We start from the raw sequence: 15648 nt of genomic DNA on the forward strand, positions 1-15648 counted from the left end.
GAATCAGAGGATAGTGAGTCATATATTATTAATACATTTGTGACTACTGTACAATGAAGTGGATGAATGGCGATTTGATGAAATGATGATTTTACCATCTTCTACCACTGTATGAACAATGGAACCAAACGTCAGTTTAAAAGGACCAATTTGTATATCCTGGAACTAGGAGGAAAAGCATTCAAACGTAATTGTCGGCACTAAAATAACTAATACATCATTTGCAGTCAAACTGCTATTATATAACCCTGGTTCCTTTACCAGCAAGTGTGGTATGACATACTCACCAAGCCATTGGCTTCTGTCGTCTTATGTGACAAAGATAATGTCTATGTGTGTGTGCATCTGCGGCATGATAATTTATTGGGATTATTTACCCGGTAAGTGACGTCTTATCTTATGTGACTGGAGTTTGTACTGTGAACGCATTGTGGGACTGGGACTCCTGTGGTTACGTTATGCGATCGTGCACCAAGACACAGACCTTGCCAGTGGCAGCTCTGAGGAGCTGCTGTTTCTTCTCCAGGTCCTCCCGTTTGGCCACCAGGGCCTGCTGCTCTGCGTTCTCCTCACGCCACAGGTAGCTGGGCGGACAGACAGAGCCAATCACACACTGTTTATCCCATTTAGGCCTGACCTCAAAAAAATTAAAAAGAATCTTCTAAATCCTTAATAAATATTTTCACGATTTTTCAAAAATAGCAGACCTACAAGCTCGTAGTGCGCCACTCGGTGGCGCGCTATGAGCTTGTAGATCTGCTATTTTTCAATAGCTAAATTATAACATAATGTTTAAAACACAAAAAGGGGTTCCCGCCCAAAATGGGTTATATCACACCAAGCTCCGACATACACACACACACACACACACACACACACACACACAACCATGTCCACATGAACAGGAATTAGGAATTCTGAGGTGATCTGAAAGGAATAGAACAAAACCCACCATTCTTTACTTTATTAGAAATTGACTGGAGTAGCGTTATAGGATGCATTATAAATGTACAAAATTAACCCATTTTGACCTGAGATCAGATTCTAAAAATGTCTCCCACATCCTGACAGTTTTCCGAAGATTTTCCGATTTAAAAGAAATAGCAGACCTACGAGCTCGTAGCGCGCCACTCGGTGGCGCGCTATGAGCTTGTAGATCTGCTATTTTTCAATAGCTAAAGCATAACGTAATGCCAACACCAAAAGGGGTTCCCGACCCAAAATGGGTTAATATAAAACGTATATACCGTAGTGCTTTTGGTGTTAAAAGACCTGCAGCCTGCAGGTCATCTTTATTTATGAGCTGGGTCTTTAGAAAAGCCTAAATGACATTCCCGGAGGATATCAGGCTGCACTCAGACATGTAACTAAGTACCGGAGCCCACTAAGCCTCAACGTTTCACCAGCACAATATTAAAACTGACGGAAAAGAGCAGCTGAAATGAGGGCTTTAACATTTTATCTACTTTAAATTGGTAGTGCGTAGGAGTAGGAGTATTTCTGCACTTCAGTAGCCTGGTATAAGGAAATAAAAGAACAGAAATAACTTCCAACGTTATGTATGATACTGAAGCGCTACCAAATCACACACACCCCTCAAAGAACCTTTTATGTAACGGAGATATCCTTCTATGGTGATATAAATAAAGTGCACTGTTTAAACTTTAAACAGTGCACTTTATTAAAGGGATTAAAAAGGCAAAGAGTAACTTTAACTAAATAAAGGTGGTAAATAAATAGAATTGACTTTGAAACAGTCCTAATGCCTTATTAATGTTATTTATTTTGAGTATTTTAAGCAATGGGATAATATTGTTTTGGTTGGTAGATCACCTTGAGCTGGCAATTTTAAAAGTAGACCTCAAGTCAAAAAAGTGTGGGCACCGCTGGTTTAAAGGGATCGAAAAGGCAAGATGACATTCAAGAGACAATGCTCCAATATGGGAAACAAGGTTGGCAGGCAGAAACAGCATTTAGGTCTAAGGGGGTGTTCAATTTAACCTTCCAGCTTAACCCATTCTGAACGGGAACCCATTTCGGTGTTAGCATCATGTTATGCTTTAGCTATTGAAAAATAGCAGATCTACAAGCTCATAGCGCGCCACCGAGTGGCGCGCTACGAGCTTGTAGGTCTGCTATTTTTGAAAAATCGAAGAACGACTGACATTTTTAGAATCTGATCTCAGGTCAGAATGGGTTAATCAGACCAGTGTGTGTCCCAGTGGAAACCTCGTATGAATCTGATCTCAGGTCAGAATGGGTTAATGCCAAGTGCAGCGTTGACTCATCTGAACGGAGTGACGCTACAGTGAGTGGTGACTTGTGTTAATCAAAGGGAAGTGTGTAAGTCATGAGATTAGGAGGAAGATGGCGTTTCAAAGAGATGGGGGAAGAGAAGTATCTCTTACTTTCTTTCACTTTGCAACTCGTCTTTTTTGTTCTTCACGTCGTAGTATTTCTTGTCGAGCTCCTCAACGCGAGTCTCGACTTCGTTGAGATCTTGATCGAGTTTCTACAGAAGCAAAGCATTGGCAGGCAAATCCAAGTCAGGCTTTGATCTTACATACATGTAATGTAATGTACTGTAAAAATGTAATAACGGAAGAAAATGTCAAAAATAAAGTTTACAAAAAAGGTCAGGCTTTGATCTTACATCTTTAACACTATATAATTTACAATAGAGCACCGAATTCTGATGTCAAAATCGGTAAAGGGCGCAAATTATAATATTTTATTATATATTATATTATATTATATTATTTTTGGACCACAATGCTTATATGAAACGATTTTAAGATGACCCCATGTTATTCTCCATGGAGAAATGACTTCCGTGAACCAGGCAGAACCAGGGGATGAGCAAATGACGTCAGGACTTTGGCGCTCTATATCGTTAGCATAACTGTATTATACATTTATGCGTCTCACTCTCAAGGCTGCAACTGTTCAAGTGTACACATTATCTATCTAGCTGGATCTCCAACTTCCATGATTCGTTACCGACTCAGTGGTCTACAGCCGGGCACCGGTCTAGTAATTGTAAAAAGGTACACAAGTAGATACTGATGTTTGCCATGGACATGTTATACTTAACATAAGCTCTTCAACTGCAGTAATTGTACGAGCAGCAGCCATGCCTTCTACGACCCCTGACATTTTTGTCCTACAAGAAGGGTTTGGTGTAAACAAGTGATCTGGTGATACATAATGTCTTTCTCCTGGACAGAATCCCAGAACAATGCAGTGTTTATCAGAGACTGAAATAAAGATTGAATTGAATGCATAATATACAGCACAAGATCAGAATGATCTTTAGACCATCGATTTCAGATTTGCACGTGTGTGTAATGCCCACACCAAGAGCCAAGAGCCAATTCCAATTTTGCCCTGAGATGAGTCCATCATATCAGATGGAAACCAGCAGCATTAAGGGCTAATAATGACACTGTGGTGCCTCCCTTCCTCACTGTGTTGAGGAAACCTAGCCAACATTAGACAGCCTTGGCCAGGTGGGCCTAATCCAAGCAACCTAGCAGCCTGCCTGTGTGTCATGCTGCCTTCCTGGGACCCATGAGTTCACACATGGGCTGGGCCAACTAGGCATAATGTACCATTAGCTACTTCACTGTAGCCTCTCTCACACGTGACACAGCCATACGGCCGGTGGCCCGTGCCAGCTCTGTACCTTTGAACTCATGCCCAGACAAACATATATAAAGGAGATGGCTAGCAAGAATCTGTGTAATTTCATATTATTTTATGCAGCACTACTGCGTTTTTGGTTTGATGATCCAAATTAATAACAAACGATTAAATAATAGGACTGACTGACCATTTGCTGAAGGGGGAAATTTCAAATTATATGAAAGTTTAATTATTTTCAATTTCAAATGTTCTCTCAAAGTGGAATTATTATACTGTTATACTACTTTCTCTCTGTAACACAATGACAGTGGAGTGAAAATGCTAACAGAAGGTGTAGAGTAGACCGAGGAAAGCAAACAAGAGAGGATGGTGAAGAAGAGCAAAAACCTTATGAAGGTGAAGAACAAACAAGAAGATGTAAAGAGAAATCAGAGATGAACAGTACATATTTTAAAGGAATAGAAGAAAACAAGGTTTCTACACAGGGTAGCAAAAAGGAGGCCAGATTCAGCATTATAGCCAGATTGCTTATACAACTCTGATGACACACAATGCAATTTAAACAACTCTGATGACACACTACAATTTAAACCAATGACACCGGAGAAGTAAGAAATAGACAGCTCTACATATAGCGTAGATGTATGAGGGAAGTGTAGCAGGGCAGAGATGGAGACTGTACTGTACTGTTTGTGCGGCGTCATCTGTGCCGAGTGACGCAGACGGGAGGCTTCCGTACCCTCTGTTCACTGCTGCCTGCCAGCTCATCCTGCAGGTCCTTATAGCCTTCAGCTCCAGCTTGGTCCGCTGTTTGATCTGCTCCTGTCGCTCCGCCCCAAGTTGTTCCCTCTCCTCCTTCATGGCCGAGATCTTACATTTCATCATCTCTCGCACGACACGCTCCGTCTCCTGCAAACCGGGGCATAGGCCTAAGACCATAGCTATGCTGAAGCAGGGATGAGGTAAACATTAGTCTAATTACAACAAGGGTCCAAATGACAATATAGCCCATAGTACTCTGGAGCAGGGGTTCTCCACGTTTTTTGGCTGGGGACCCCCAGAAATGCTTTGGCCATGTCGCACCCCCCCCCCCCCCCCCCCCTCCCCTCCCCACACCCAATTACAATTTAGGCATTTAGCAGACGCTCTTAATCCAGAGCGACTTACATTAAGCAAGAACAAAAAGCATGGGAATACATCACATAAAAACATTTATCATGAAACATGCGTAAGCTAAGAAAGTAACAGTGGAATATCTATAATGAAACTATACATATAAGCTATACATCTATACTACTATGATATACATTATGTACTATGACGTGCTATGACTACATACAATGCACTTATGCTGTTTACATAACATGCTATAAGTCTGTATCAAATGCTATCTACGTCGATAGTCCAATACAAACTGACTGCAAAAATAACCTTAGTAATAGAGATAATATATCATATATGAATACTGAAACCAGATATAATCATTAAGGAAAGTTTATGCATGCACTGTGTGTACTTGTAGTGTACTATTGTAAACTCTCAATTTTCCATTTTCTAGCCATTCAGTTGCAAAAAAATATAATTTGGGGACCCCTCCAGGGGTCGCGGCCCACAGTTGAGAACCCCTGCTCTGGAGGACGACACAGGCTATCAAATTACACCATCATGTAGGGTGCAACATTATACACACAACTTTACAAGACATACTTTTTCTTCCAAGAACTCTCGAGAATTGTGGCATGTTACGATTTTCTCAGTGCTTACTGTATATCTCTTTTAAGACAACTTTTTCCTTTTCTCATTGAACTCAATACCAGGACAGCTGTCCCCCCAAAAATAATATTTACACCCAATCCCATCCATATTTACTTACTTACATATTTTGGCAGGATTACATCTGAGTTAATAAATTAACGGTGGCTTTGATGATTTGTCATAACACATTTTTGGCCCAAAGCCCCCTTTCCAGCCCCCATGTGGTGTCAAAAGGTTTGAACATCCTGGATCGTAGTTCATTGACTCTCTTACCTCAACTTTGTCCCTGGCATCCTGCTGAGCATCACGCAGCTGTCTGGATTTGTCTCCACAGGTCTCTCTCTTTGAAGACAACTGAAAAACAACAGAAATTAAAAGCACTGCAGTCTTACGGTCATACTGTGTAACATTAATTTTAGTAGTCTTCTTTCATGCGGCTCCACTGTCTTCACAGTTTGTCTATATGGAAGTACCGCTCAAAAAGCAAAGCTGTAGAGTCATACCGCCCGAGGATATTTTGGAATGCAAAAACAAATGGTATTAATTAACGTGGTGGTGGGCACCATTTCATTTCACAATTTACAGAAGCAGATTATCAAATGTGTGAACAGCCAGTTCATTAGCGACATTTCCTAAATCTGGTTTTAACTCCCCCGGATCAAGGAAAGGTTCTTTGCACTTCATTACCTCGTCCAGTTTGGCACGGGTCTGGTTCAGCTCCTGGTTGTAGATGGTGTACTCCAGCGCCCTCCTCATCTTGTCCCACTTCTGGTACTGAGCCAGCTCCTCCTTCTCGTCCTGCAGGGTGTGCAGACGCTCCTCGATGTACTTGAGCAGCTCGTCGATCTTCTCTCGTTTACCCTCTGGACAGGACACATTGTTTTGTTTTAACCCATTCTGACCTGAGATCAGATTCATACGAGGTTTCCACTGGACACACACTGGTCTGATTAACCCATTCTGACCTGAGATCAGATTCTAAAAATGTCAGTCGTTCTTCGATTTTTCAAAAATAGCAGACCTACAAGCTCGTAGCGCGCCACTCGGTGGCGCGCTACGAGCTTGTAGATCTGCTATTTTTCAATAGCTAAAGCATAACATGATGCTAACACCAAAATGGATTCCCGTTCAGAATGGGTTAATTAGTATGCTGTCCACTAAATAGTTGGCATGATTAAGACTGCAGCTTGAGGCTGATTCTACTAATTCCTTCCTAAATCTAGTTCTTAAATTATTTTGTGCCAAGCACCCTCAAAATGATATGTATTTGCCCATCTGAAAATGTTTTGTGCCAGGGACTCGTGTTAGAGATGCTTGTTAAAAAACAATTCAAGCACTTTCAAGATTTTTTTGAAATAGCAGCTCTAGCACGGCAAGAAGTGACGTGCTGTGAGCTTGTACGTCTGCTATTTTTTGAGAATCACTGTTCTAGATCCTAAAGAGTTTTCTGAAAACAATATGTTGCTATAGCTCAAATCTAAAACAGCACAGATGCTTTCCCGGTTTTAATGGGTTTAAATAGACGTACTGATGTTGGTAACAAGTGGATGTACTTTTACCACATGTACCTTTAGTTCTGGGCTGACTTTGTATATTGGTTATTTTCAGCAAAGAGATATGGTGCGGAGGGGAAGAAATTAGGGTACCAAGTGTGTACATACAGTACCACGGTAAGCAAGATGTGAATTCAAAACAAATGTGTCATCAACAGAATTCATTACGTCTAAGCTGGTCAAATATGCTGTTTAAAAGATGTCTGTTACCGGTCTCCTTCATGAGGGAAATGCTTTCCTCTTTGCGTTCGTCGTACACCCTGGTCCCTGCCACTTCTCGCAACAGTTTCAGACGCTGAGAATCAGGAGCTGTTGCCATTTGGTTGATCTGCAATAAAACAAGAGATCAAAATCCATCCATGTCACTTGATCCCTACTTCCCTATTATGCCAAGTTCGCAACACACTTTGGGTTATTTTATGCTTTTATTGATAGGTAGACAGTAGTGTGACAGGAAATGGGGAGAGAGATGGGGGGTTAACACAGAAAAGGTCGTCGGGATCGGGACTCGAACCCGCGACACGCTGTCAGGCTCGATTACCAGCCTAGGTGCCCGGACCGGATTTACTTTATTTGATTATTTGGACAGGACAATGCATATTAATGGACGTAGGCTTGGGCGATATTGATTTTTTTATATCGGTATTGATGCCGTGAATAATATCGCGATAATCGGTATTATCAATAATCAGCCTTTTTCATTTGGCTGGAACCCGAAATGCTGCCAAACAGCAGTATTTCCAGATGTTTTTTTACGAACCAACTTGCTAGGACTTGTTACTCTCACCGGCGCCAACGACGTCGACTCTGTGGGGGCTATGGGGCTACAGCCCCCATGAAGAATTAAATAGCCCCTTTTAGCCCCCATGAAGATTTTCGTGGACATTTTATATTTACATTACAGATTTTCTGGGAATTATTGACCCTCTGTGACTCTGTCACAGTCGCAAACTATTTAGGTGTTAAAAGTACTCAAATGCTAATCGGGTTTCTTTTGTTTTCACCTAGCCAGGTATTATATGCCTACAGTACAGTGCCCAACACCGCCGGGTAATCTACACAGACTATAGTGAGACTACACAGTAGCCTACACACTGACTCGAGAAAAGACCCATATCGTCCAAAATAGGCTAATCAGTCGTTGTCTGTGTATAGGCTAATTCATTGGTAAAAGTATGCTAAATAACTAATTTTTAGACCATTTGGGAAATAAATAAATCCACAGCGACAATGCTGCTGTCTCCTCGTCGCCGTAATTCAGTGTCAGTGCCAGTCAATGCACGGACACTAAGTTATTAGGCAAATTATAGTTGTTTAAAATGAAATACTCGTAAATTCATCACACAGACACACACATACAGTAATGTATGTTTGTGCGCGTCTGTGCGATATTACCGATATTGATTTAAAATATTGCGGCAAACGGTAATATCGGTATATTGCCCAAGCCTTAAATGGACGTCACATGGACGTAAATACACCGGATATAGCAGTTGCTCATTTTCATCCGCAGTCCACAATGCCATAAATAAAGTCAGACAACACACACAATGTATCAAATAAGGATTACAACATCACCCAATCTATTGTGAGTTTGTGACAATGCACACCACACTAAAATAAAACTGTTATTATGTTCAGTTTATATAAACTTTATTAAACGGACTAGAGGGAATTATTTAATGTCATGAGTAATACAACAGACTGGTAGTAAAAAGGCGCACACACACACACTCACCTTTCCCTGTTTAACAATGTAGTACGGGTTACTGCGAGAGAAGCCTGCACTTTCCAACAGATTCATGACATCATTCTTACTGTTACGAAAGAAAAGCAGATGAAACCACAGATGTAAACAAACATGCATTCACAACATTGATGGTTTTCCTGCAATGGACAGATGGGCAGCTGGCTGACAGCAGTTACCGTACTTACGTCACCATCTTTTTGTCTAAGAAATACTGGTCCTTCTTGGCCCCAATTACACGGCGGAGGGACACCTCCTCTTTGTCGATCTGAGGGGGAGGCATTTACCACGTGTCAACGGGAAACACAGAGCTGGATGGTTATGTCAGACTCAAATAACGGTGATTATGGTTACATCGTTGTGACAGAAAAAAGACTGCTTTCACCTGGATTGTGTAACTACCATGCTACTGTACGTTCAGTCATAGTGAAGAGTGCATGTAATCTGACTGCAATTACTGGTTAGAACAAGCTTTTGTGATCTAAGCACGTAGTACAACCGCCATACATCCCAGATTACTGTCGGTGCTAACACAAAAAAAAAGAGAGCTTCCATAAGTCTGAAAACAATATATAAAATGGTTGCCATGGGAATGACAAATGCAACAATAGAATAGGAAAGTATGAAGTATTAGTCAGATCAATACAAATAATATCATCAGCTGTCGAATGGGCAGACACTAATTTTCATTTCCCACAGTGCAAGTAATAAATAAAATTAGGAGTAACGAAATGCATCACTTTCCTATTCTCTTATTTTCAAAATCAGTGGTGAACATATTTTACAAACTAAACTCTTTCTACATTAGAATAATAAACAGTGCTGGGAATGGCCTCAATTTACTGGGGGAACGTTTTACTGAAAACTGGGTATCCATTGAAAGCCAATATTATGTCAGTGTATCTCATTATGCATTTAACACATGGGGGCTTTACATTATTTAATCCAACGTTCCCCCCTGCTTAATACGCTAAACCCGCTATTTGTTTTATTCGCCGTTTTTTAATAATTAAAAAGAAAGAGCGGCTTTGTCGCGGACCTGGTGACAAGGCCGTCACGCTATGATGACGAAACCGGAAATCAAGCCATGCTCTGGGCTGCTAGGGCTTCTGGGAAAATGAGCTCAATGCAAGTGAACGAGGGGTTTGTTTGGATTACAACATGCAGTTCTTGTTTCGCACTGTAATGGCGGCATGTTTTTCTCTTCAACAACAAACCATCTGACTATTTTCCACTGGATTTTCGTGAATCAAAGCTGCAAATACTTCGGCATATGCTCCAAAGCTAATAAGACAATCTAGGCAGCGTAGAATATTGGATTAAATAGCGGGGAACACGGGTTACGCAGTAGAGCTGTTAACAGTACTGCTGTTGGATTTATCAGCACTGCTGCTGAATTGTTATGTACACACTATACACACACACTATACAGACACACACACACACACACACACACACACACACACACACACACACACACACACACACACAGGTCTCAGTTGCACCTGCCCATCGGGGAAGTACAGGTCATGTTCTACTTGCCCAAAGGTCATGCCCACCGAAAAGTAAATTGTCCATGATTATAAAATGATAGGTAAAATTTGAAAATGTGTCTTTTATTAAGCTACCAACATCGTACTTTATCCCATTCTGAGCACTAAAAACACTAATGAGCGGGCGCGCGTGCACAGAGGATTGGGATGTAGGCTGTTTCTACCATGGGAGTCCTATGGGGTCCAGCCGTAGAAGCGAAAATAAGGTAGAAATATTATTTTTAAAGCTGGATTAATGCTCTTTAATCAAATCTCGTGTTTGGCTAAAATGGCAATAATATCTTTTCTCGGGAATATCTTGAGAATGGCATGGATGCATATATACACCGGTATGAGTAAATAGGCAATATTATGAGACGTCAGAAGATTTAAGTAGATTAAAATGAAAAGACCTTACCGGCAGCCTGTTGTCAGAATTGTCAAATATAATCTCCACAAAAGCCGAAATGACACGAGGCCCAGTTCCCTCCTAGAAAACAAACAAAACATTTTTATTTATTTATTTATTTATCATAATTATTATGAACGATCCTAACAAACGCATACATTTTTCTGTCTAACAATGTATCTTGTGCAAATGCACAAGACACAGCATAATCATATTGGTTAACCATCCAAAACAATTCTGTGGGAGACATTTGTCTATAGAGCACCGAAGTCTGAAGTCACTTTCAGTAGAGGGCGCTAGTACACAGGTTCATGTATTTTTTTAGTTGCATTGAAATCCCCATAGGGCGATTTATAAGATATAAATCATATAAGAACTGTGTTTGAAAAATAAACATGTCACACCGGCCGCTTCACTCATATGGATATGAAGAATCAACTGACTGAGAGAAAACGCTAATGTTACTGCTGCTGAATTAGTTTCATTTTCGCTAGAAGCAGACTGTATCATATATGAGTGACTGACTGTTGCAAACGATACAGAGACACCTCCCTAACAAGACGGTAGACGATATTAAGATCACATGTTATTCTCCATAGAGAAATTACTTCTGCGAACCAGGGGAATCGTCGGGATGAGCGAGTTACATCAGGACTTCGGTGCTCTATAGTGGGGTTCCCAAACTGTGGTGAGTGCACCCCTTGTGGTGTGCGAGCACCCTCTACGGGGTGCGTGACATGAAAAGGGTAATTATTGGGTGTTATTTAGGGATGGACCGAATATTATATTCCTTTTTGTTAGGCTATTCATTTATTTAATTAATATCTTTATTTTGCAATAATTCAACTGCATGACATCATGCTAGTGTGTGTGTGTGTGGGGGGGGGGGAGTGCATCAGCTAGGTCAGGAGGTAAGAGGGGGTGCACAGCCAAAACAGTTTGGCTGCTGGCTATACTTACATGGAGCAAGGCCAGTCGCTGCTCAGGACGAAGGTGGCTGAACTCATCACTGAGCACAAACTGAATGGCTAAAGAGAAGGAAAAGAACCAGGGGTCAGGTAAATCAATAAAACTATTAAAATAAAACAAAAATGATGCACATCATCTCTGTCTCTCCATCTTTGGTGCTGAGCCAAAACGCAAACAGCAGCATCATGAAAAACCAAGGTGGCTCACAGCTCACTTTAAAATGCTTCAATATTCACATTGCAGTCTTTTGTCAAGTTAGTATTTTTTTTGCTGCCGCTGTGAATAAAGATTTTAAATCATGTTGTGAGCCACCTTGTTTTTCAATCAATAAAACTACACAAACCACAAAGGATGTTTCTAGGATCTAGTGCAAATTCCTAATTTATCTTAGTTCTATGTTGGAAGTACCTACCGTAGAAAAAGTTACTTTTTCCTGACCCATTTCGTCCAACTGTAATCGACAGGAAAAGCAAACAACAAACACTATTACACACACAAAACAATACTGCATCTACAGGTGTGACTGCATGACAATGACAACATAATAGTCACTGTGCAACAGAAGGCTTAGAGATGATTAAACATAACACTGCTTCGTTTTTCCTTTACACTTGGGATTCTGTACAGAAGACTACTTTTTGCTCATTATTATGCACAGCAGGGGTGAAGGTAATTCTGTGTCGCTCACCAATGACATTATGCTTTGGACTAAACGGGTCTACAACAGTTTGGTCCCTGTAACTTCGGAACCCCTGGACGATGACCTGCAGAATAAACACAACACTGATTTAGCAGCAGCACACACACCCAAAGTAATTCAGTCCTACACTGGGGTCATTCCTATGTTCCCAATCCCAAATGCTAGATTGTGGTTTTCCTGGTATCCTATAGTCAATGCACAGATCATTCTTTTTTATAGCATATTGTTTAGACCACTATTTGATGAGATTTAGCCTCAGACCCAAAACGAACGAATATTTTGTTATCGTTGGATATGATTTTGTCGACAATTCCGTGCTGTACTGGGTGTGGTACCAATAGGAGAGTTAACAGGCAAACGATCAAAATAACAATTCTACTGCATTCTCAACTCAAAACAACTGACCCCGTAAGTTTCCATTTGGTTTAATTTTGCGCTCTCAAGAGTTAAAGATCTATATAAGGTCCATTTAGTTACCAACTCTCCATCATTTAACTGGGGAACACCTGAAACCTCCTCAAGGACAACTGGTTTGAGGGTGAGCAAGCTATTTGTGTATCTGTTTGTATCTGTGTATTGTACTGTATGTTAATGTTTTGTGTATTTGTGTACAGTATGCTTTTTTGTATTTTCTTTGTTTATGGGTCCCTCTTGAAAATGAGATGCTGCATCTCAAGGGGCTGTCCCTTCAATAAAAATCTGAAATCTGATTTAGAGACTGATGCTATAGGTTCCTGGTTTACCTTGCTTGTTGTAAGTGGCTCAGGATAGATACGACCGGCGTCTGCTAAATGTTCTTAGCCCCTTTCGGGACCTTATTTACACTAGTACCTTTTCTGTACTTGGGAATACCTCCTTCCCTAAATACAAAACAGGTAAATAAATACGGTCACGAAAGGGGCTATAAGTGACTAATCGTTTGTCTTTCTTTCATGCCTGGTGTACATTGAGGAGTGAGGACACAACCATTTTATTATTACCGGTATGACATAACTATTTTATTACCCAGAGTCACGTCTCTACATACACTAACTACTACAGTACACCATTAGCCCCAGTATGTTCCCTCAGCACTACGCTCATTCTGTAGTAGGGAGAGGGCACATATGGGGCTACTACACCATTAAACAAATGCTGTTCAGACAGACACCATTGCACTAAACTTATTGCACTTATTACACTTGTTACACTATTTATCTTATTGCACTATTACACTGTTATAGGTTATTGAATGAGTACAGCTGCTGTGTAGACTAGACGCTAAACTTGTGTTGGTTTGCTAGCTAGCTAGCAAGTTAATGAATACCACAGTCTACACATGCACACCCGGACAAGCATGCACGAATACTGACATTATTTATCTACCTACCGTAGTTTCCGTTTGTTGATTATAATAACAAACACTAAAACAACAAGTGGAGGAGTTGGCCTCTTAGCTTAGCCGCCTAGCTCTTTCATGGATCAGCCCATTGGAAAGGAAAGGGGCGTACAGTAAGTCAACATTAGCAATGCAACTGCAACGTTACGTTATAATGAGTTTCTAACGGGCTAAAATGTTACTATACAAGTTATGCAACACAGATGTTTACATAATGCCGACTAAATATAATTCCATTCCAGTAAATATCCTGGTGTCCAAAATGAGACGAAATAATAATCAGAAACATACACAGAACACAACATGCGCTGTTAGCTTACCTGTTTGATGTAAATTTTTTGGGGGGACTTTCCTTATACCGATTTGGAGATAAACTCCCCCCTTCTCTCGGTTGGAGAAGATGGGAATTTAATTGTCCAGAATAACGGGTTGTTTATTAAAAAATGTTGAATTGCTCGCACAAAACAGAGCAACAACATGGAAAATGGCGTCGGGGGGCGGGGTGGATGGATTATACCATTCGGTTAACAACAGGGGTTTCAATCTTATGACGATATGGAATTATGACACGTATTGATACATAAACGTGGATTTTAAAACAAAAATGTTGTTTCATATACATATAATGGTCTTATTAAACGACGCCCAAATTCAGTACGTTACTGTATTGTACATTAAGATTCGTTTTAAATCATTAACACCCGTGTTTTTAAATTGGTATGGTCTGGGTGAGCGCCAAACTGGACGGGAAACAAAATCACAAAAAATACTAGTAGCCTACTGCATGACCAGCCACCAGAGACATAATAGTAATATTATGAAATATAATAAATAATTTGGACGCAGAGTTGCTATTCGCTTCCCATGAAGATTCCAGATCTGTGTTGTTGTTGGTTTAAATCAGCATAACTAGCAACATAGTGGATCTTAGTTTAATTCTATGTCACTGTAGGTGTCACTGTTGCCTCTTTTAGATGGCAACAGTCCTAAAGTCTAAACGCATATTAATAACACAAACAAATCCTGGGGACTTGTTTCCATTGTGGTCCTGTGGTTCAATTCATCAACATAGCATAAAAATAGGGATGTCGATAGCGATATTTGCATAAAAATGTAATATCGGACAATATCGTTATGACGGTTTCTCCTGAATTAATGATAATGTTTATTTGTATTTGGAAAACCTTACATTTTATGAATGCATCCAGCAGGGCATCACAATAAAATTAGGCATGATGTGTTAATTCCACGACCGCATATCGGTTTATATTGGTATCGGAAATTAGGAGTTGGACACTATTGGGATATCAGATATCGCCATCGGCAAAAAATAAATCAGACCCTACCTCTCACCCAGGAGTCAGCTCCTTATCCATTCAGTCATATGAAACTTGACTAATGTAACTTGCTTTACTGCACTGGCAGCATGTGAACTTAATCCCCTCCAAATGATGCAGTAGGACAGGGATACTCAAATAGATTTACCTGTGGGCCACATTACAAAAATGGCAAGGGGCCAGGGGCCAGTAGATAAAATTACGACATTAATGATACTTGATAACTTCTCTCTTTCAATTGCTTTATTTTCGCAAAATGTATCAAAGTACAATGTGCATGCACACAATATGTAAATAAATAAATGTGTTACATTTTCTTGCATAAACACAAAGAGCTGTTTCCATAACTGCACAAATTATTGCACATAACATGAGTAGCTGTTATAATAACATAATAATATGAGTAGCTCTTTGCCTGCCTGCCTGCCTGCCTGTCTGTCCATGAGTAGTTATTTGTCTGTCTGTCAATGAGTAGCTGTCTTACTGTCTGCCTGTCTATGAGTAGCTGTCTGCCTGCCTGTCTATGAGTAGCTGTCTGTCTGCCTGCCTGCCTGTCCAATTGTCCATGAGTAGCTGTCTGTCTGCCTGTCTAAGTAGCTGTCTGCCTGCCTGCCTAATTGTCC

The 15648-nt window shown here is 40.5% G+C and overlaps 1 protein-coding gene across 1 annotated transcript in view; it reads right to left on the minus strand.

The window, feature by feature from the left end:
* The window catches only part of smc3 (structural maintenance of chromosomes 3), a gene marked incomplete at its 5' end in the record, with an annotated part of 38266 nt that extends 23773 nt beyond the window's left edge, over window positions 1-14493 (minus strand). Inside the window, 15 exon segments of the mRNA XM_080759088.1 lie at window positions 485-584; window positions 2409-2512; window positions 4385-4426; window positions 4429-4554; window positions 5674-5754; window positions 6088-6263; window positions 7164-7281; window positions 8692-8770; window positions 8889-8968; window positions 10651-10722; window positions 11602-11669; window positions 12023-12061; window positions 12299-12374; window positions 13680-13741; window positions 14478-14493. Of these exon segments, the coding sequence (XP_080615214.1) occupies window positions 485-584; window positions 2409-2512; window positions 4385-4426; window positions 4429-4554; window positions 5674-5754; window positions 6088-6263; window positions 7164-7281; window positions 8692-8770; window positions 8889-8968; window positions 10651-10722; window positions 11602-11669; window positions 12023-12061; window positions 12299-12374; window positions 13680-13741; window positions 14478-14493 (1239 nt within the window).
* Window positions 14494-15648: the final 1155 nt, after the last annotated feature.

This window comes from Protomyctophum bolini, assembly GCF_963924005.1.
Source record: "Protomyctophum bolini genome assembly, chromosome: 3".
NCBI classification, from domain to species: Eukaryota; Metazoa; Chordata; class Actinopteri; order Myctophiformes; family Myctophidae; genus Protomyctophum; species Protomyctophum bolini.